The sequence below is a fragment of the Mirounga leonina genome, unplaced genomic scaffold (genome assembly GCF_011800145.1).
Source record: "Mirounga leonina isolate KUSES-001 unplaced genomic scaffold, KU_Mleo_1.0 Mir_151, whole genome shotgun sequence".
NCBI classification, from domain to species: domain Eukaryota; kingdom Metazoa; phylum Chordata; class Mammalia; order Carnivora; family Phocidae; genus Mirounga; species Mirounga leonina.
The window spans coordinates 31910073-31930710 of NW_023270377.1; the positions used below are offsets into that span (position 1 = coordinate 31910073).

The window sequence follows — 20638 nt, forward strand, 5'->3', positions numbered from 1 at the left end:
TTAATTTTTTCCATACATTAAATCAAAGAAATCATGCAGATTAAAAGCAATATAATACTTTCATTGGTTAAATAACTCTGTATCTAGAATAAGCTTTGACATTTTTATAGGAATCATTATTGTCAGTTTAAGCATAATATGTTTTGAATGCTAACTATGTCAGGCAGTGTACTTGAACTCTTCACATCGAGGATCTCCTTTAATGCTTACTATAATCCTGTGAGGTAAGTGCAATGATCATTCCCACTTTACTCCCAATTATCATTCCAGGGAACTGAGGGCTGCTGAAGTTTAATAATTTGCCAAAGTTATACATCTAGCCAGTAAGTAAGAGAGGTTGGGCCTACACCCAGGTTATTGTATAAACATCAAGTTACACTGCTGCCAAAAGGCATCACTTACTATATAAAATATGACCCGCTTGAATTTTTTTTTTTTTTAAGATTTTATTTATTTGACAGAGACAGAGACAGCGAGAGCGGGAACACAAGCAGGGGGAGTGGGAGAGGGAGAAGCAGGCTTCCCGCTGAGCAGGGAGCCCGATGCGGGGCTCGATCCCAGGACCCTGGGATCATGACCTGAGCCGAAGGCAGACGCTTAACGACTGAGCCACCCAGGCACCCTGCTTGAATTTTTTAAGTAGACAAAAGAGAAATATAGAAATAGAAGGCAGCATTGACACATCAATATACAAAAATACACAAAAAATTATAAAGTCCAATATTCATATGGTTTGCGCATTACATTCTATAGACCACACTGCAGAGCTGAACCATACCTCTGTTCTTAAGGTTCAAGTTTAGTAAATAATGTATGAACTTTACCAAATTTTGGCTCTGTTCTAACAATGTCCCAATGAAAATGAATATAAAATGTCTGAGAAAGCTGCTAAATGGGAAAATCACGTATTAATTAAGATATTAACCTAGGAAATACTCATCGTGTTGTTCAGACGGGACTACACAGTAACCAGTGGGAATAAGGCCAGTTAAGTACCAGAAATCATGGTGAAAGAGCACAGGTTGTAGAACTGGATCTGGATTTCAGTTCTGCCTCTACCTCTTAAGCCAGTTATTTAACCACTCATAGTGTCCGTTTTCTCTTGCGCAGTATGGAGGTAAATACACCAATTTTTTTTTTTTAAGATTTATTTATTTATTTGAGACAGAGAGAATGAGAGAGAGAGAGCACATGAGAGGGGGGAGGGTCAGAGGCAGAAGCAGGCTCCCTGCCAAGCAGGGAGCCCGATGCGGGACTCGATCCAGGGACTCCAGGATCATGACCTGAGCCGAAGGCAGTTGCTCAACCAACTGAGCCACCCAGGTGCCCGTAAATATACCAATTTTATAGACTTGCAAGAATAAATGAGATCATGATTATTGTATCCTGAGAATCAGTAACAGTGGACCAGAATGCTACATGTAAACTTCCATCATACAAAGAACTATCCAGGTTCTTTTGTTATAATACAATTTAATTGCATTTCAAATAGCTTAAATAAGCATCCTGGCCTAGGTTTTAAAATCTTTGATTCTGCAAAGGCTTTTTTTTCCTGTAAAGGCATTTATTATATAATTCAATTTATATATAATTCAGAAATAGTCCAGTTAGCTAAGTTTGAATATGGAATATTTCAAATGAGTAAGCTGAATCATTACTAATGGCTTGCCAAGTATCTGCTAGAAAATGATCAGTTCATAAATAAGATTTTAATAAATTAATAAATTATATTCCTTATCTCCTCTGATAGCATATATCTTAGAAAATGTCTATGATGATAAATTATTTAAACCAACAAACAAAAATGAAAAATGTAAAAGAACAATTTGTTTTTACTGTACCTTAGCTGTTTTCTTACTGCATATACTTGTTCTATTCCCTGTGACACCAATTCTTGAATCTTATGTGCTACTTGAGGATGTAGACGTGAGGGTAATGCACAATTCTCATCCCTAATTGCAGTTTCCTCTTCTTCAAGAGAACACATAGGAAAAGGAGAAGGTGGCAAAGGGAGGCAGGAAGTCTCTAATTCATGATACTGATGAGCTTGCTTTGTAGGTAACTGGACATACCACCTGACAAGAAGAAAAATTTAAAATTATGTTACTAGACAAAGGCAAGAATCATAGTTACTTATGTTAAAACTCATCAAGAAAAAGAATAATCTTTTAAGATACGATTATATCAGTAAGTAAATATAATAAAAATTTTAAAATGATATAAATAAAATTTAAAATGTCCTCTGATTTTTTTTAGAAAGATTTTATTTATTTGTTTGTTTATTTGAGAGAGAGAGGGAAAGAGAGAGCATGTGCATGCATGGGGGCAAGTAGAGGGAGAGGGGAGGGAGAGAGGAGGAGGCAAAGAATCTCAAGCAGACTCTACACTGAGCTTGGGGCCCAATTTGGGGCTCATCTCACCACCCTGAGCCAAAACTAAGAGCTGGACAGCCAACCAACGGAGCCACCCAGGTGCCCTCTCTGCTTGACTCCTCTAAGTTGGCTTTATACCCAATTAAATAAAAATCTTTACAAACCTTTATAGACTTTCACTATGGCCCTATAGTTAAGGAGGGTACAGGAGTTAAGTATATATGAAAATGGTATTTTAAATTTCATGTTAAGTAAATCCTATAATCCTTCCAAAGGTTGGCTATAAATCACAGTCTACCAAGACTGAGCTGAGTGGGAGAATCTTATCTGACAGGAGCTCAATACACTACCTCTATTGCCCCATAGCCCCTCTATTGCACACAGCTCCTATTGCCCCAATGAGCAAGAGAATCAACTAAAAGATGAATATAGGTCTTTCATATTGAGTGCAAAAAAACAGATGCTAGGAAAATGAAATGATCTGGTAGGATACTGTTTTAATGGATACTTTTATACAAAGTGCTTGCAATGACTGATACTCATGAAATGGTGGCTTATTTAAAAATTATATGCAATGTTCTCCAAACTGAATGATCTAATTATTGGCTACTCATTTTCCATATATCCAAAAGTTTATTTTATGTATTTATTTTTTTAAAGATTTATCTTTTTGCGAGAGAGAGCGCATGAGCAGGGGGATGGGCAGAGGGAGAGGGAGAGGAGCAGACTCCCCACTGAGCATGGAGCCGGACCCAGGGCTTGATCCCCCAACCCCAAGATCATGACCTGAGCTGAAACCAAGAGTTGGACACCCAACCAACTGAGCCACCCAGGCGCCCATAGCCAAAAGTTTTGTTTTGTTTTGTTTTTACAAAAGCTATATTCTGTACACTTAATCCCCTGGTATTACTGTAAATTCTTCACCTGGACTAACACATAAAGAAAAGTAAGAAAGCAAGCTAATATTTCTTCTTATGTAAAATCTGAAGCACAAAAAATATATAAAAATGGAATTTTATGTAGGGCTTAGGATTAATTTCTAGCTGGTATAGGTAATCAAAGATGGGTTAGAAAGATATACAGGTGACTGCAAGTTTGGCTCCTAAGAAGTATCAGAAACAAAGTATGAAATATATAATTATATAAGTTGCTAAACACATTATTTGTCATTTTGGGGAAAAATTTCCATATGGTATACAGAATTCTTTGGTAGGCATTATCAGAACATTTGGTTGATAAACTCAATGGCTTACACAGTGGCAAATTTTAAAACCTAGGGAACCACTAATGAGACATCTCCCTTATAAAAATCATTCTTAATGAAATAATTAGAAAACATAATTATAATTTCTCTTATAAGAAAAAAATTTTGTAAATGGCGCTAATTAATTTGTAAAAAATAAAATAATAATATAAATGTCATACCTAAGAACACCGCCAGCATCTACCAAGTTCTTCTTTAGCATGTTAAAGGCTTTTTCCTGCTCCATTCGAATTATTTTCTTGTCAATTTTGGGGTCTGTGGGAACTCTATATTCAGGAAACTTCTGTACTTTTTTAATGTAAATCCTGTTTATAAGTAAAAGTAGAATTTCTTTCATAATATAATATCAAGAAAATCAAACTTACCAAGCAGAAGTTTAAGCATTAAAGTTTAGAGAAAAATCAATTAAACTAGAAAGCATTCAGAGGATTACGTTGAAAAATAAGCCATATTCTCAGTGCGTAATATTTAGCAAATTAACAATAATCATGACATCAGTAAAAATATCTGAATATTTATGGATATTAACTTTTGTTTCTGGATTTGCCTCTTCCCAATTCTCCTGGAAGCCATAAAAAACGCATGCCTGGGGGTTCCAGAAGGGTGCTGGCAGGAGGGGGATGGGCAGCAGCTGCGGTTGCTGGAGGATGAAGAAGGCGCATGTGCTGCACTGTCAGTTCTCTGTGTGGTAGCCACTGTTCGGAAGCCTTACCATCAAGAGTGTCATTCTTCCACTCCTCAGAATGTGAAGGATTATTTACTTGATGATGGAACTCTGGTGGTTTCAGGAAGAGAAGCTCCGCCAACACGTTCCCAGCCAAACAGTGATAATAAGGCAGAAGAAATACAGTGGTCGGATGATGAGAACACGGCTACCCTTATGGCACCAGAATTTCCCGAAGTCACCACTAAAGGTCAAGAAGCTATCGATTCCCTGGGGGACAGTGTATTTCCTAAGCTTAATTGGAGTGCCCCAAGGGATACATACTGGGTAGCAATAAACAGTTCTCTGAAATGTAAAACCCTCAGTGCAGTCTTTCTATTGTTCAAGAGTTCTGATTTCATCACTCATGACTTTACTCAACCATTTTTTCATTGTACTGATGATTCTCCACATCCTTGTATAGAATAAGAGCTTGTTCTTTGAAAATGGTATGAGTTAATTCTTCAGCTTTCCATTACGTAAACAAACTGTGAAGTGACAGTTCAACCCTGTCCCTGAGTTACTGACTTCCCAAGGACTTTGTAGACCCATCTACTGGGGAGGATGCTTATAAACTCATAGATTTTCATAAACTGAAAAGAAATCGGCAAGAGGATGACTGATGAGAGCACCAGAGTTCAAGTCCCAGATAGAGAGGAAACCATCTTGGTGTCAGAAGGCTGCTCTCAGTTCACAACTTCCTGTTACCCCATTCTGTCAGGGTGGGAGGCAGTGTGAAATCAATACTTCTTTATATTCATATACATTAAGCCGGGAAAAAATGGAGGGACTTTCCTACTTGTAAAAATAAATTATAAATAGATCTTAAACATAAAAACAAAAAAGAACAAAAAACTCATGCCTGGATTACTTTAATAGCCTCCTTCCTTGTTCCTTAAATCCACTTGATATATTAATGCTACAATAATTCTTCACATTTGTACTTTTCTGTTGAAGAATCTACCTGCTTTTTAATCAAGTATGAATTTCTTGGCAGCATTCAAGCCATCCCATATGATTCTAGCTTATTTACCTAATCTTACTTTCAATTACTTCAAATGTAAAATTGCTTTTTCGGTGAAGTTTATCATTTCAATGTTCCTTCCTCCTCTGATACCAAAAATACAATCACACCATATCTTTATTCATGTAATTTCCTGGCCTACAGTATCTCCCCTCTAATTCCTTACCTACCCAAATTCAATCTAAACTTTAGCATTCAGGTTAAGTTGCACTTTCCTGTTAAAGAATTTGCATGGATATGTTCCTTCTCTGATGAGTTAGCTAATTGACACATTTGGTACTATATACTATACCATTATGTTTTCCAACAGTTTTTTGTTTTCTGATCTACCTCAACAATATTTTAAGTTCCCGGTGAATAAGTAAAATCTTGTACCTCTTTCAGTCCATGGCACCCAAAGTATTGCTGGGCACAACAGATACTCAAAAACTACTTGTAGAATGACACAGGGAATAAAATTATTTCTTTACACATAGAGACTTTCTCCTAAGTTAGATCTAAAGTTTTATATTGCTTATATTTAAAAGCAGTTAAAAGTTTTGCTTCACAGTCAGGTTTAAATATTGCCTAAAGTTAATATTATCAGATTAAACATGAAAAGTCTTCTGAACTAATTTGAAAAACTTGAGAATGTGCAGGTTTGTCATATAAGATATGATGCTGAAATAAAATGTTTCAAAGATCAACTATACCCAACCTTTATATGTTATCTTTTTAAATTTTATCTGAGAATTTAACACTTTCAATGTCTAAAAAAATATTAGAAAGAACATTACAAAATCTTGTATTGCTTCAAATTCTTCATTCTCTCCCAAAGCAATGACCAATCTGTAGTCCTAGTCTATCTAAAACTTATTGTGTTGATCTCATACATTGATAAAATCTCTCTAAAGAGCAATCATCTTTATAACACCTGTAAACATTTAAAATAATATAACCTTTGCCCTAGCAATTTCATTTCAACAAATTTATTCTACTGATATACTTGCACAAGTATACAAATAGGTATAATGTTATTAACTGCAGCTCTGTATATAATAATAAAGAATACTTTTCAGATCCTACATGTCCATCACTAGAGGACTAATTCAGTAAATGACCACCCATCCATAAATGTAATATTGTATGGCTATTGAAAAGAAGGAACCATGAAACTAATATGTCAATTATATTTCAATTTTTAAAATAACTAAATGCAAAGAAGGAACCCTTCCTTTTATATGCAGATATGGAGACAATTTTGAGATACACTGGGAATGAAATAACAAAAATAAAAAGAAAGCATAGAGTGGTATATGTCATTACATTCACATTAGTGTGAAGCAATAGTTGTGCAGTAAATAACCACAACAGGCATTCAAAATAGAAATAAAGCAATGTGAATTCACAGCAGGAAAGAAGGTATACTACTACCTAACCTTAAGGAAAGAAAATATTAGTAAGTTTTACTGAGATTTCAACATTTATGAGTGTAAAGGAGGATATATACATATATATGCATGCACATACACAGAATATCTTTGGAGGGTTGCTCAGGAAGCTGGTAAGAGTTGTTGCCTTAAAAAGGGACATAGGACTAATGAATCGTTGAACACTACATCAAAAACTAATGATCTACTATATGCTAACTAAACACAATAAATAAATAAATAAATAAAAAGGGACATAGGGCGTAGAAGTAAAAGGAAACTTACATTGTACTGTATATTTATCGGCACTGTTTAAACTTAATAAAAATGTGCATATTAGATATTAGAAAATAAATACTTTTTATAATAAAAAGGAAATTAAAGAAAATAAAGCTTACCTGGCTGGACAAGTGGCTTTGTAGAGCTGACAAGACCTGCTCTCCTGCTCACTGATTTTTTTTAACTGGAAACCTTTTCTCCTTGGCCCATACTGACACTCCATTACCACGGCTCTACTCCCTGTGGGCCAAAACCAACTATTGATATTAATTCAAGTATCCATCTGTTCTGGACACTAGAATAAAAATAACTTGGTGGTGGCAATGTCAAAATTTACACTTTCAATTACACAACTTTAAGGAAAGAAAACATCAGTAAGTCTTACTAAGTTGTACAAACACATAAGTTTAAAAGTTTATTATAATATTTACCAAATGTACATTATGGTAAAGAAATTTGCAAATACCACATTTACTGAATGTTAACTGATATTTACATACATACGGTTTTTAATAATAAAATGTCACCACTTTATAAGTAGAAATTAGCAAAAGCTACATTTGTTAGTAAATATTGTCATGTAAAGTTTTATTTCCTTTTATAGTTATTTCCTTATTTCTATTTGTACTGTTAAAATATAGTTCCCCCTTATTCATGGGGGATACGTTCCAAGACCCACAGTGAATGCCTGAAAGGATGGATAATACTAAACCCTATATAAACTATGTTTTTTCCTATCCATATATACCTATGATAAAGTCTAATTAATAAATTAGGCACAGTAAGAGATTAACTACAATAACTTATAAACTAGAACAATTATAACAATATATTGTCATAAAAGTTATATGAATGGGGTCTCTCTCAAAATATCTTATGGTACTGTACTCACCCTCCTTCTGGTGATGATGTGAGATGATAAAATGCCTACATGATGAGATGAAGTGAGGGGAATGACGAAGGCATTGTGATGTAGCATTAGGCTACTACTGACCTTCTGACAATACGTCAGGAGGAGGATTATCTGCTTCCAGACTGTGGTTGAGAACAGGCAACTGAAACCTTGGAAGGTGAAACTGCGGATAAGGGGGGACTACAATAATGTAATAACCAGCCTCTGAGATGGTCCCCAGTGATCCCGGCCTCCTAGTACTCAGGTCCTTGTGTAATTCCCTCCCCTTTAGCATGGGCTAGACTTACTAAGTTACTTCTAATGAATATGGCAGAAGTGACAAGATGTTATTTTTGATATAAGGTTATAAAAAGACTGTGACTTCCATCCTGGGTACACTCTTGCTCTTGCTTGGATTGGTCTGTCTGGGCGAAATCAGCTGTCTGAGGTGAGGCAGCTCTGTGGTGAGGCCCATGTGGCAAGGAATAAGCCACATGAGTGAGCTTGAAAGCAGATCCTCCCCCAGCCAAGCAGTGAGATGCCTGCAGCTCCAGCCAACACCCGAATTGCAGTCTTGTGACAGAACCTGAGGCAGAACCACCGTGCTAAGCCACTCTTGGATTCCGGACTCACAGAAACCAGGAGATAAATGTTTGCTATTTTCAGCCATCAAGTTTTGGGTAATTTGTTACACAGCAATAGAATATAAATAAATGGATGTGAAAAGTTCATGGCTTTAAGTAGAATATCCTATTCTAGGTAGAGTACAGCAAATTTTTCAAATATAAAATAAAAAAATGTCGTAAGTGAAAGTGTTGATAAAGCCAACATTAAAATTTAAAACTTTAAAAATTTAAATATAAATTTAAGAATTTATATTAATATAGAGATAATAAGAATTAATACGCAGAATGTAAAGAGTTACAAGTAATTTTTAAAAATAAAGAACCAAACAGAAGAATGGGTAAAGACTACGAATAGGCAATTCAGAAAGAAAAAAAAAGATATTAAATGAACAAATAAAAAGATGTTCAACTTTACTAGTAAATATGGAAATGCAAATTCAAGCAATAGTAAAATACTATCTCACACTCTTCATATTGGCAAAATAAAAAATTTGACAATACTCTAAAATAACTGAATCCAGTGCTCGCTTCTGCAGCACATATACTAAAATAACTGAATCCACTTATGAATTTTAACATCACAAAAAGGTGTTGCACATAGGTAGCAATAAGAAGTACACAGCACACCTATGAAGTATTCTTGTAAAATACTTTAATGGAGATTAAATATTCATTTAATTAAGCCTCTAGATCTAACAGTTCACAGGAAATATAGGAGATTTTTAAAAAACATGTTAAACTACAGCACAGAGATGGAATCAACAAAACTCAGAATATAGAAAACTACAGGATAAACTACCTGGGGGAAAAGAGGAGAGAAATTTTTAGATGAAAAGAAATTAAGAGATAAAACCAAATGTAATCTGTTTGGATGTGAATTTGAACAAACCTATGGAAAAAGAATTATTAGATAAGTAAAGAAATGTGAACATTTGACATTTTATGACATTAAGAAATTACTGTTAATTCTTTTAAAGTATGATAATGTGATTGCCATTGTATATAAGTATGTACATAAAGAATCCTTATCTTTTAGAGATATATACTTTAGTATATAATATATACTTTAGTAATTACAGATAAAGCAACTGGAATCTGGAATTTGCTATAAAATCATCTTGGAGGTGGGAATGAAGAAGTGGGTAGGGATATAAATGAGACAAGAATGACCATACGCTAATATTTGTTGAAGCTGGATGATGAATACAGGAGAGTCATGGGATTTCATATAGTATTACCTTTACTTTGAGATATATATATATACACACATATAATACATATTATTATATATTACCTTTAATATATGTATATATATGTATATACATGTATATATGTGTGTCATATATATATGAAAATTTCCAGAATACAAAGATTTTTAAATTCTGACAATGCTAAGTCATAAGGTAAATGAAGGAAAGGGAAATTTTCATACATTGCTGAAACAAGTAAAAATTGGTATAGGTCATCAATTCCTCATATACAATTCTGAAACTGAAAAAGTTCAGAAAACAAAATTTTTTGGAACCCATTTGACTGCAAAACCCGACCTGAACTTTATGTGGCTATTTATAATCTTTATTCCTCTTAGTGTTACTATCCATAAAATATTACTGTATTTGATTATGTGATATGGTCAACAGAATACTTGCTGGGAATATTCTGTAATATTATCATATTACATTCCAAAAATTCTGAAATACATGTGGCCAAAAAAATTTAGAGAAGAGATTTTGCACCTGTACAACCACTTTATTTTTTTTTAATTCTTTTATTAGGTGGTCTTTTTTAAAATTTAAATTCAATTAATTAACATATAGTGTATTATTGGGCGCCTGGGTGGCTCAGTTGGTTAAGCGACTGCCTTCGGCTCAGGTCATGATCCTGGAGTCCTGGGATGGAGTCCCACATCGGGCTCCCTGCTCAGCGGGGGGTCTGCTTCTCCCTCTGACCCTCTTCCCTCTCTTGCTATCTGTCTCTCATTCTCTCTCAAATAAATAAAAAAAAATATAGTGTATTATTAGTGTCAGAGGTAGAGGTCAGTGATTCATCAGTCTTATATAATACCCAGTGCTCATTACATCAAGTGCCCTCCTTAATGTCCATCACACAACCACTCCATCCCCCCACCCCCCTCCCCTCCAGCAACCCTCAGTTTATTTCCTATGATTAAGAGTCTCTTCTGGTTTGTCTCCCTCTCTGATTTTGTCTTGTTTTATTTTTACCTCCCTTCCTCTATGCTCCTGTTTTGTTTCTTAAATTCCACATATGAGTGAGATCATATGATAATTGTCTTTCTCTGATTGACTTATTTCACTTAGCATAATACCCTCTAGTTTCATCCACGTCTTTGCAAATGGCAAGATTTCTTTTTTTGGGGGGGAGGATGGCTCTTGTACAACCACTTTAGAGAGCAACTTGAGATAATCTTGTAAAGATGAAATGGTCATACTTCACAATTTAGCAATTCCACTTTAATGCATGCACTATTAACTTATTTACATCTTTTCAACAGAAAATGTATATTGTCAAGGTTTGACTACAGCATTCTTTGTAATACTGAAAATTAGAAACATCCTAAATGATCATTAGTAGAAAAATAATTGTGGTTTGGTCATATGCTGGAATGTTACATACTGGTTACATTAAGATCTGTAAGTATCAATATGGATGGATTTCAAGAAATAAGGGTGAGTGAAAATCTACATAACAATGTCCATAGTTTACTATTTATGAATATTTCAAACTATTCAAAACAATAAAATACATTATTATAAATACAAATATGTGTGGTAAAGTATAAAAATATAGACTGGAAAGATACACAGCAAATTTAAGTAGTGGCCGCCTGTGGAGAGTTAACATGGGGATTAGAACTATGGAGGGGAAAAATGTTCCATCTTTTACAGAATACTGACGAAACCTGGGTAGAAGAGGTTACATTTATCTCATCTTCCTCCACATATCTTTTTTTACCTTCAGAGGTCCAGGATGAGAATGCAACTCTTCCAGCTGAATCAGTATTTCCATAGTCCTAAAATAAATCACTTTTCTTTATGTTCTTTGGGATTTGACTAGTCCTAGGGTGAATCTCTGGAAATTGTTTGAAACTCCACCACTTTAGGGGCATCTGGCTGGCTCAGTCAGTGGAGCATGCGACTCTTGATCTCAGGGTTGTGAGTTTGAACCCCATGTTGGGAATACAGATTACTTAAAAATAAAATCTTTAAAAAACACACACACAAAACTCTACCATTTTAATACACACTAGCCCAATATTTGAGAATAGTATATGTAACAGATTTGATGCTTGAGAATCCTAATATTGGAATTCTGTATGCTATAACTCCAGATTGCATACAAATTCTACACAGTAACTCCAGAGTTATAAGCTATAAGCTATATAAAATGAATACAAATTTGTCCCACAAGATGAATCAAGAGAGAAGAGATATCTGGACTGGATAAAAAAAAAAAAAATCCAACAGATATACATATTTAGAATAATAAAATTGCTCTATTAATATTTTTATTTTCTATTTATCAGCATAATATCTAAGGAAGTATTATTTATTTATTCTAATGTATTAAAATACAATTTCATAAAATAATTGGTCATATTTACTTCAAGTTTTCTTTTTAATTTAATATGTACTTTCATCAATTAATATTCAGTTGTCATCCACAAAAATGAAAATTTTGGTAGGAAATTTTTATGAAAACACATTTTCACAATGGATCATGGCTGTGCTGAACCTTTTAAAATAATTCTTTTAAAAAGTACCTGCATTGACAAATGGGATTCCATCATATGGGACATACTGAGATTTCCACATCAAGCGTGTAGCTGGCTTGGCTGGGCTTGGAGATTGGCGGGTCCCCCAAACACTCTGTGTTTGCTGCTTATGAAATGTTAGGACACTTTCTAATTCAGTCTCACTTACACAGTAGCCACGGTATGAATCTCCAATTTTCTGCATGTAGTAGAAATTAAATAACAAAATTATTAGCAAGTATGTTTCATTGTACAAAAAATTTAATGAAGTGGTTGTCCAAGATAAAAGACTCATTGGTTTTCAAAAGAGAATGTCATTCTCCCCTCAGATCAATGATCTTGTACAACAAGTGTATCTGATTTCCTTTCAACCAACATTATCAAATAGATATTCTCCAAATATTTGTTAAGAGAATATAATGTCAAACTCATGGCCACACCATCAGTATCAAAATCTTGCTTGAGAGAAATAATACTTAGGGAGGTAGTTTGAAGAATATATTGTGTATCTATTCTTCCATATATTTAAAATTCTACCCCTAGATCCAACCAGATCAGCATAAAACTAGCCATAAAGTACTGGTTCCCTATGGGGCTTCTTTTGCTAAAATTAATTTTGATAGGACATGAATCTTTTTGAAAGCCTATGAAAATTGTGATGGTATCTCCTAAATGGTATCAAAGAATTTGCTCATTATATCAAGATTCTTTTTAAGAAGATCCTTCTCTCAGAGAAAATCCTGTCTGAACTTAGTACCAAAAATAGTTAATCGTTTTATTTTATGGAAATTAACTTAATTACTTTTATCTAATGGAAACAGACTAACTGCGTTTTCCCTTTTTGAAATGTAGATGCTTAAATTATAGACAAGTGTATATGTACGTGTGCACATATACGTGTGTGTGTACATACAGTTCATTAAGATACACATTTCGTACTTCCATTTTATGGTTACATTCTTATTTTTCTTTATTCTTTAGTTCCCATTTTAATTTCCACCTTACTAATATATTTTATGTATTTTTGTAAGCTGTCTTCATTCTTCCTGAAACAAGGAAGGTGTAAATAAATCGTGTAAATAAAATTATATTATCTACCCATAAGCATGTAAGTAACCCTCAACAAAAGTAGAAGCTTTTTCTATACCAATAGAGAAAAATCTATTAACTGTGATCTCCTACATTAAAGCATACAGATCTAGAACTGACTCCATGTATGTTTCTCCATTAAAGGGAACAAGAGCAGAGATGTGGGACTAGGAATCTTTTTACTAGACTAAATTTTTCACCCTGCAGGCATACATTTAAAAAGAAGAAGGTATAGGGGCGCCTGGGTGGCTCAGTTGGTTAAGGGTCTGCCTTCAGCTCAGGTCATGATCCCAGCGTCCTGGGATCGAGTCCCACATCGGGCTCCCTGCTCAGCAGGGAGTCTGCTCCTCCCTCTCCCTCTCCTTCTGCCCCTCCCCTGGCTTGTGCTCTCTCTCACACTCTCTCCCTCAAATAAATCTTAAAAATAATTAATTAATTAATTAATTAAGAAAGGAAGGTATCAAAATACTGTTGTGGCTGTACTTTGGGTCATAATAAGAGATAATCTGATGCCAAGCAATACATTATCTCCAATTTCCCCTAAAAATAACAAAAATGCCTAGGCTTACAAATATTTTTCTAGCCCAGATATTTCTGCATCAAAATATCGACTACAGGGACTCCTGGGTCATTAAATGGCTCAGTCATTAAACAGCTGCCTTTGGCTCAGGTCATGATCCCAGGGTCCTGGGATCGAGTCCCACATCGGGCTCCCTGCTCCATGGGAAGCCTGCTCTCCCCCTCCCACTCCCGCTACTTGTGTTCCTGCTCTCGCTATCTCTGTCTCTGTCAAATAAATAAATAAAATCTTTAAAAAAAAAATATTGACTGCAAATAAAAGTAGAAACATAAAGTCCAGCTTATTAACAATTTTTAACAAATAAAATGAACAGAGTTTATAACGTTGTCAATGAAAGGAAAAATTCAGAATTAGTACAATATAACCAGGTCTCTATCAGAAGATAAAAAGTTTAAGTTTTTTTTTTGTTTTTTTTTAAGTTTAACACAGTTTTGAAATTTATTCAACTAGTGCATTTTGGTCAAATCCAAAAAATGCTTATGGAAAAACATAATTAAATGAAAAGTCAAAAAGTAAAAAGGATTATTAAATACACATATATATTTTAAAGACTTTACTTATTTAAGAGAGAGAGCATGAGTGGAGGGAAGGGGCAGAGGGAGAGGAATAGGGACAAGCAGACTCCCCACTGAGTGTGGAGCCCAATGCAGGGCTTAATCCCAGGACCCTGAGATCATGACTTGAGCTGAAGTCAGATGCTCAACAGACTGAGCCACCCAGGTGCCCCTATTAAACAATATTTTGAAGCAAAATGCAGAAAACATCTCTTCAGCCATTAACCAAAATTGTTTTTCACTATTGATACAGCTTAGGAGAGAAGAAAGACTCCTTCACTGATGGAGATATTCATTCTGTTGGACAGAATGAAACTAGAAGAGATTTTAACTATTAGTTTCTTATAAGATGTATGACATGAGGTAAGCCACACAATGCAAATGGTTGTAAAACAAAGTGATTTGATTACATAATTGCTAATGCTTTAATGTCTATAGCATTCTGTAAAGTTTATAATAACAATTTTAAAAACCCTCATCAGGGGCGCCTGGGTGGCTCAGTTGTTATGCGTCTGCCTTCGACTCAGGGTCATGATCCCAGGGTCCTGGGATGGAGCCCCATATCGGGCTCCCTGCTCCACGGGGAGCCTGCTTCTCCCTCTCCCACTCCCCCTGTTTGTGTTCCCTCTCTCGCTGTGTCTCTCTTTGTCAAATAAAGAAATAAAATCTTAAAAATAAATAAATAAATAAATAAATAAAAACCCTCATCAGGGACACCTGGGTGGCTCAGTAGATTGAGCATCTGACTCTTGATTTTAGCTCAGGTCATGATCTCAGGGTCCTGGGATTGAGCCCTGCAACAGCTCTGTGTTCAGCAGGGAGTCGGCTTGAGATTCTCTTTCCCTCTACCCCTCACCCTGCTCACGCTCTCTTTCTTTAAAATAATAAATAAATCTTTAGGGGTGCCTGGGTGGCTCAGTTGTTAAGTGTCTGCCTTCGGCTCAGGTCATGATCCCAGAGTACTGGGGTCAAGCCCTGCGTCGGGCTCTCTGCTCAGTGGAAAGCCTGCTTCTCCCTCTCCCACTCCCCCTGCTTGTGTTCCCTCTCTCACTGTGTCTCTCTCTGTCAGATAAATAAATAAAATCTTTAAAATAAATAAATAAATAAAATAATAAATAAATCTTAAAAAAAAAAACCTTTATCAAACAACAATAATAGTTCCTTTTGGAAACCAGTGAAAAACTGTAACAAAAAGCGTGAGGGAAAAAATCTATCTACCTACCTATACATACAGACTTTCATAAATATGACTTAGAAAAGCAACAATAGTAAAAATGTCCTACTCAGTGCAATACATCACATCATTAGACTTTATTATTAGAACTTTTCACAAAATATTAAAACTGAAATAATGTTTTCCCTTTCTATTTTGAAAATTTGTTTAAAACAATGAGGCATTTTAATAATTAGTCATCATCACATATGGTTTACATGTACAGGAGCATGGTCCCTTCCCCCACAAAGTGTATAGTCTAAATGCTATGTAATGATGAACAAAAAATTAAGCAAATAATTTACAACAGTAATGACAATAAATACCAAAGAACTTAAAGAGATAAAAAGGTAAGAGCTAAAATAATTATTATTTACAGAAAAGATATATAGGACTTCCATTAGGATTTAAAGAATAGTTAGAAAGGTAAGCAGAAGAAAATAAAACATATTAGGAAATGGAAATAAAAACAAGTCAAGGCAGAGATAAGAGAAGATTCTGAAGTGTTTGTACAAAGTAGGAAGATAAGGCTAACAAGAATGAATGATGAGCTGGAGAAAAGTAGTAAATAAAATAGGATAAAGTAATACCAGATTATGCAAGATCTTGAAAGCTATGTATAGTGGTAAATGATATGGAAAAAATAACACTGAACTTACTGGGCAATGAGAAAAAAATAATGAAAGCAATATTTAAAGACAAGTAGTTTTAGAAAACTAGATAGTAGGGCCCAGAAACGGAAGAGTCAAAGAGATTAGAGGGAAGGTTGTCACTATAATTAAGTTCAAGATGGAGTGCCTGGGTGGCTCACTCGTTAAGTGGCTGCCTTCAGCTCAGGTCATGATCCCAGGGTCCTGGGATCAAGCCTGGCATCGGTCTCCCTGATCAGTGGGAAGCCTGCTTCTCCCTCTCCCACCCCCCCACCCACGCTTGCATTCCCTCTTCCTGTCTCTCTCTCTGTCAAATAAATAAACTGTTAAAAAAAAAAAAAAGTTCAAGGTAACACAAGTCTGTGGAAGAGGTAGCCCAACCACCTCACAAAAAAAGAGATACTTTAAATGAAAAACTAAAAGAATCAGGTGACTACCTTAGTATGGGGAAGGAAGAAATTAATCTAAAACACTGTGCCATGGGGTGCCTGGGTGGCTCAGTTGGTTGGGCGACTGCCTTCAGCTCAGGTCATGATCCTGGAGTCCCAGGATCGAGTCCCAGGATCGAGTCCCGCATCGGGCTCCCTGCTCAGCGGGGAGTCTGCTTCTCCCTTTGACCCTCCTCCCTCTCATGTTCTCTATCATTCTCTCTCAATAAAAAAAAAATCTTTAAAAAATAAAACACTGTGCCTGAATGTCTAAGGAAAAGGTATTTGTCATTAAACAGACAAGGAATTTAGGAAGTAGAGCTAGTTGTGACATGGTAATTTCTGTTTAGCACGTGGTGAATTTGAGGTGAAATTCAAGTAAAGCTTCAAGTAAGTAGCTTGAGATCTGGGGCAAGACAAGGGCATAATTAAAGAACCAGTGATATTGATTTGGAAATCATTTTTATAAAAGTGAGAGGTGAAAGTTAACAAAGTTGATCAGCTCTCCAAGGGATAAAATGTAGAGAAATAAGACAAGGTCAAATACCAAAACTTAAAGAGTTTCCATTGAGAATATGAAAAGAAGTAAGTACAAGTAAAGAGAAGTAATGGTCAAAAAATAAAAGTAGAAAAACATGATAATGAAGTTTCATGGAAGACAATAGAAAAGAGCTGTAAGAGAAGAAATGACTGAAGTATGAAGGGATTTATATGATCTCTGCTTTAACAGAGCTTACAATCTCTAAGGAATAAAATAATAGATGAGATCAGAGTTAGCACAAAGTATTACAGATACAGTCTATATTAGTTGTACTCAAAAGTGGACATATTGGGATGCATTATAGTGATAATCAATTTAGTGATTCTAGGTAAGGATTATTTTTAACTCACCTCACAGCTCCTAAGACGGCAGGCCCACATAGGTGTATTAGAAGAAAGTGGCTGGAGAGGAGCCAGAAAGGGTTCTTCAAGCATTCTGGGACAAGGGAGGAATAAACATAAATATAAATTACAAGTTACATACACACAAACACACATACAACATTCAACTGTTTTATCCCCTTAGCCAGTGTTACAGACAAGATATTGAAGTCATCAATAAGAAACTGTAATAATAGGGGCACCTAGCTGGCTCAAATGGTATAGCGTGCGACTCTTGATCTTGGAGTCATGAGTTCAAGCCCCAAGCTGGGTGTAGAGTTTACTTAAAAAAATAAATAAAATCTTTTTTTTTTAAGATTTTATTTATTTGACAGAGAGAGAGAGACAGCGAGAGAGGGAACACAAGCAGGGGGAGTGGGAGAGGGAGAAGCAGGTTTCCCGCTGAGCAGGGAGCCCGATGTGGGGCTCGATCCCAGGACCCTGTGATCATGACCTGAGCCAAACGCAGATGCTTAACTGAGCCACCCAGGTGCCCCATAAATAAATGAAATCTTAATGGTAATAATAATAATAGATTGGTGGGTGTATTAATTATAATTTTCTTTAAACATCACTATTTTATTAACTGCTAAAGCAAAGGCCTCAGTTTCTTCTTCCAAATATCTGTAGCCCCAACAAATTTAAGTGTTTTATATATCTCCCTCAAAGCTTATTTTGTAGTCTTCTCATTATATAATTGTTTTTCATTTAACAAAAAAATGAGCCAATAAAACATCTTCAGGTGACTTGTTAACATATTTATGTCAAACTCTAAGACTAAATGTCATAAATACTGTGTTAATTTTTAAATATTTTCTTAAACAGTTAAAAGAATATAAATAATTCAAAATCTATGTCTATATTTGCCTAAATTATTATAAACAATGTTAAGGCAAAAATAAAAGCTGAAACATGTTAACAAAAAACACTTAAATACTTTACCACAGAGGAATTAAATGCATAAAAAGATGATGAACCATTAAACATTTTAGGAACTAGAATGGATATTTCTTTATTCTAAAAACCCTATTAGTGGGGCGCCTGGGTGGCTCAGTTGTTAAGCATCTGCCTTCAGCTCAGGTCATGATCCCAGTGTTCTGGGATCAAGCCCCGCGTTGGGCTCCCTGCTCCGTGGGAAACCTGCTTCTCCCTCTCCTACTCCCCCTGCTTGTGTTCCCTCTCTTGCTGTGTCTCTCTCTGTCAAATAAATAAATAAAAATCTTAAAAAAATAAAAAATAAATAAAAACCCTATTAGTGTTAGACGTTTTCAAATTGCTTCAAAAGATAACAGGCAAGGGGTGCCTGGTGGCTCAGTTGGTTAAGCGTCTGCCTTCAGCTCCGGTCATGATCCTGGGGTCCTGGGATCTCACCCTGCATTGGGCTCCCTGCCCAGTGGGGAGCCTACTTCTTCTCCCTCTGCTGCTCCCTCTGCTTGTGCTCTCTCTCTCTCTCAAATAAATAAAAATATATATATAAAAAAAGATAACAGGCAAGTATCACTGAGGAAAAGTAGCACTTTAGACATTAGGGCTTCTAGGATAGTCTCCTAGTTGCCAAGATGCCATTAAAATAATTAAAGCTATTTGATAATTTGATGAGTTTATTCTATTTCCTGAATTTCCGATCTTTTCTATAGTCAGCCCACTTTAGATATGATAATTAAAAAAAAGATTTCCACAATAATTTCAAAACATGAACTCCTCTTTCCCACTGACTCACCTGGCCACTGTCTTTTTGGGTAATATGACAGATGCTTGTGGATGAACAGTGTAATTACTGGTATTATCCGCTAGAACATCCACTCTTACAGTTGGTAAATTTCTATCACTGGGTTTCTCTTCAGAGACATCTTAACAGCAGTAACAAGAACAAAGCGACATCAGTATCTTGAATAAGACCACGAGAATGTAACTAACTAGGACTCATACATTTGAAATAGGAAAGGCAAGATATATTCTAAAGATAGTAAAACTTATAATGCTTTGAGAATTTCCTTAATACACTTGTTTAGTTTCAAATTATAATACTGACTACTGAAATTTTGTAATTAAATTTTTGAAGCTTATATTGAACAGCTAGGATATAAAAGTGGTAGAATTGTTATGTTAATAGTTTCATAATATATAATGTAAATGTAAAACTTTTTCATTTCTTTTTTTTAATTTTTTTTAACTTAAATTCAATTAGCCAACATATAATACATCATTAGTTTCAGACTCTTTTTCATTTCTGTACCATGTTTATCATTTTGTCTGCAAACTTAAGTTTTAACTATTAACAAAGGCGAAGAATCATATAACTAAGGTAAAAATATCTACTCTAAATCATTAGCTATGAATGAACGATGAAACAGTGTAGCTATGGTGTTAGAAAAGAGATTGAAACAGATGGAAAAGGAAGGGAAGTAAAAGAAGAGAACTAGCAGGGATATTATCTAATAGGTTAAGAAAGAGTAAATAAATGGGGAGCATAATTCGCCTTTCTGAATCTGAAGGAAAAAGAAAAGAGGAAAAGAGCAAAGAGGATGAAAAGAATAGTTAAATAAAAGAGTAATGAGTCACATGGCTAACAATATTGATAAAAATATAAATGTAAAAATTTCTCCAAAGCTATTAGCACTATATTCTTGTTATTGTTGCTGTTATTATTACTGTTATTGTAATAAAGAAGAATTTATTTTATGCTCACTGGTCATTTGGGAGGAAGCAAGAGTCAACCAGCTTCATAGAATTCCAAAATGAAATAGACAGCTAACCTAGACAGGAGTTGAAAAATGAACTTGAAATTTATTTGGGCTAAGAAACTTTTTCTAATTATTCAGTTCACAATCTTACCCAAAGAGATCAATTTTAGCTGACTTT

General features: G+C 35.0%; 1 protein-coding gene and 1 pseudogene across 5 annotated transcripts in view; one reads left to right on the plus strand and one right to left on the minus strand.

Moving 5' to 3' along the window:
- Window positions 1-20638, minus strand: part of CARF (calcium responsive transcription factor) — an 84324-nt gene that overhangs the window by 35147 nt on the left and 28539 nt on the right. For all 5 annotated transcript variants that reach the window (XM_035007347.1, XM_035007346.1, XM_035007345.1 and 2 more), the window contains exons 6-11: window positions 19497-19626; window positions 17747-17831; window positions 12351-12540; window positions 7171-7291; window positions 3798-3941; window positions 1842-2075 (exon numbers count right to left, since the gene is read on the minus strand). In XM_035007347.1, the coding sequence (XP_034863238.1) occupies window positions 1842-2075; window positions 3798-3941; window positions 7171-7291; window positions 12351-12540; window positions 17747-17831; window positions 19497-19626 (904 nt within the window). The remainder of the gene's footprint in view (window positions 1-1841; window positions 2076-3797; window positions 3942-7170; window positions 7292-12350; window positions 12541-17746; window positions 17832-19496; window positions 19627-20638) is intronic.
- On the plus strand, window positions 4284-4822 carry LOC118012592 (annotated as a pseudogene).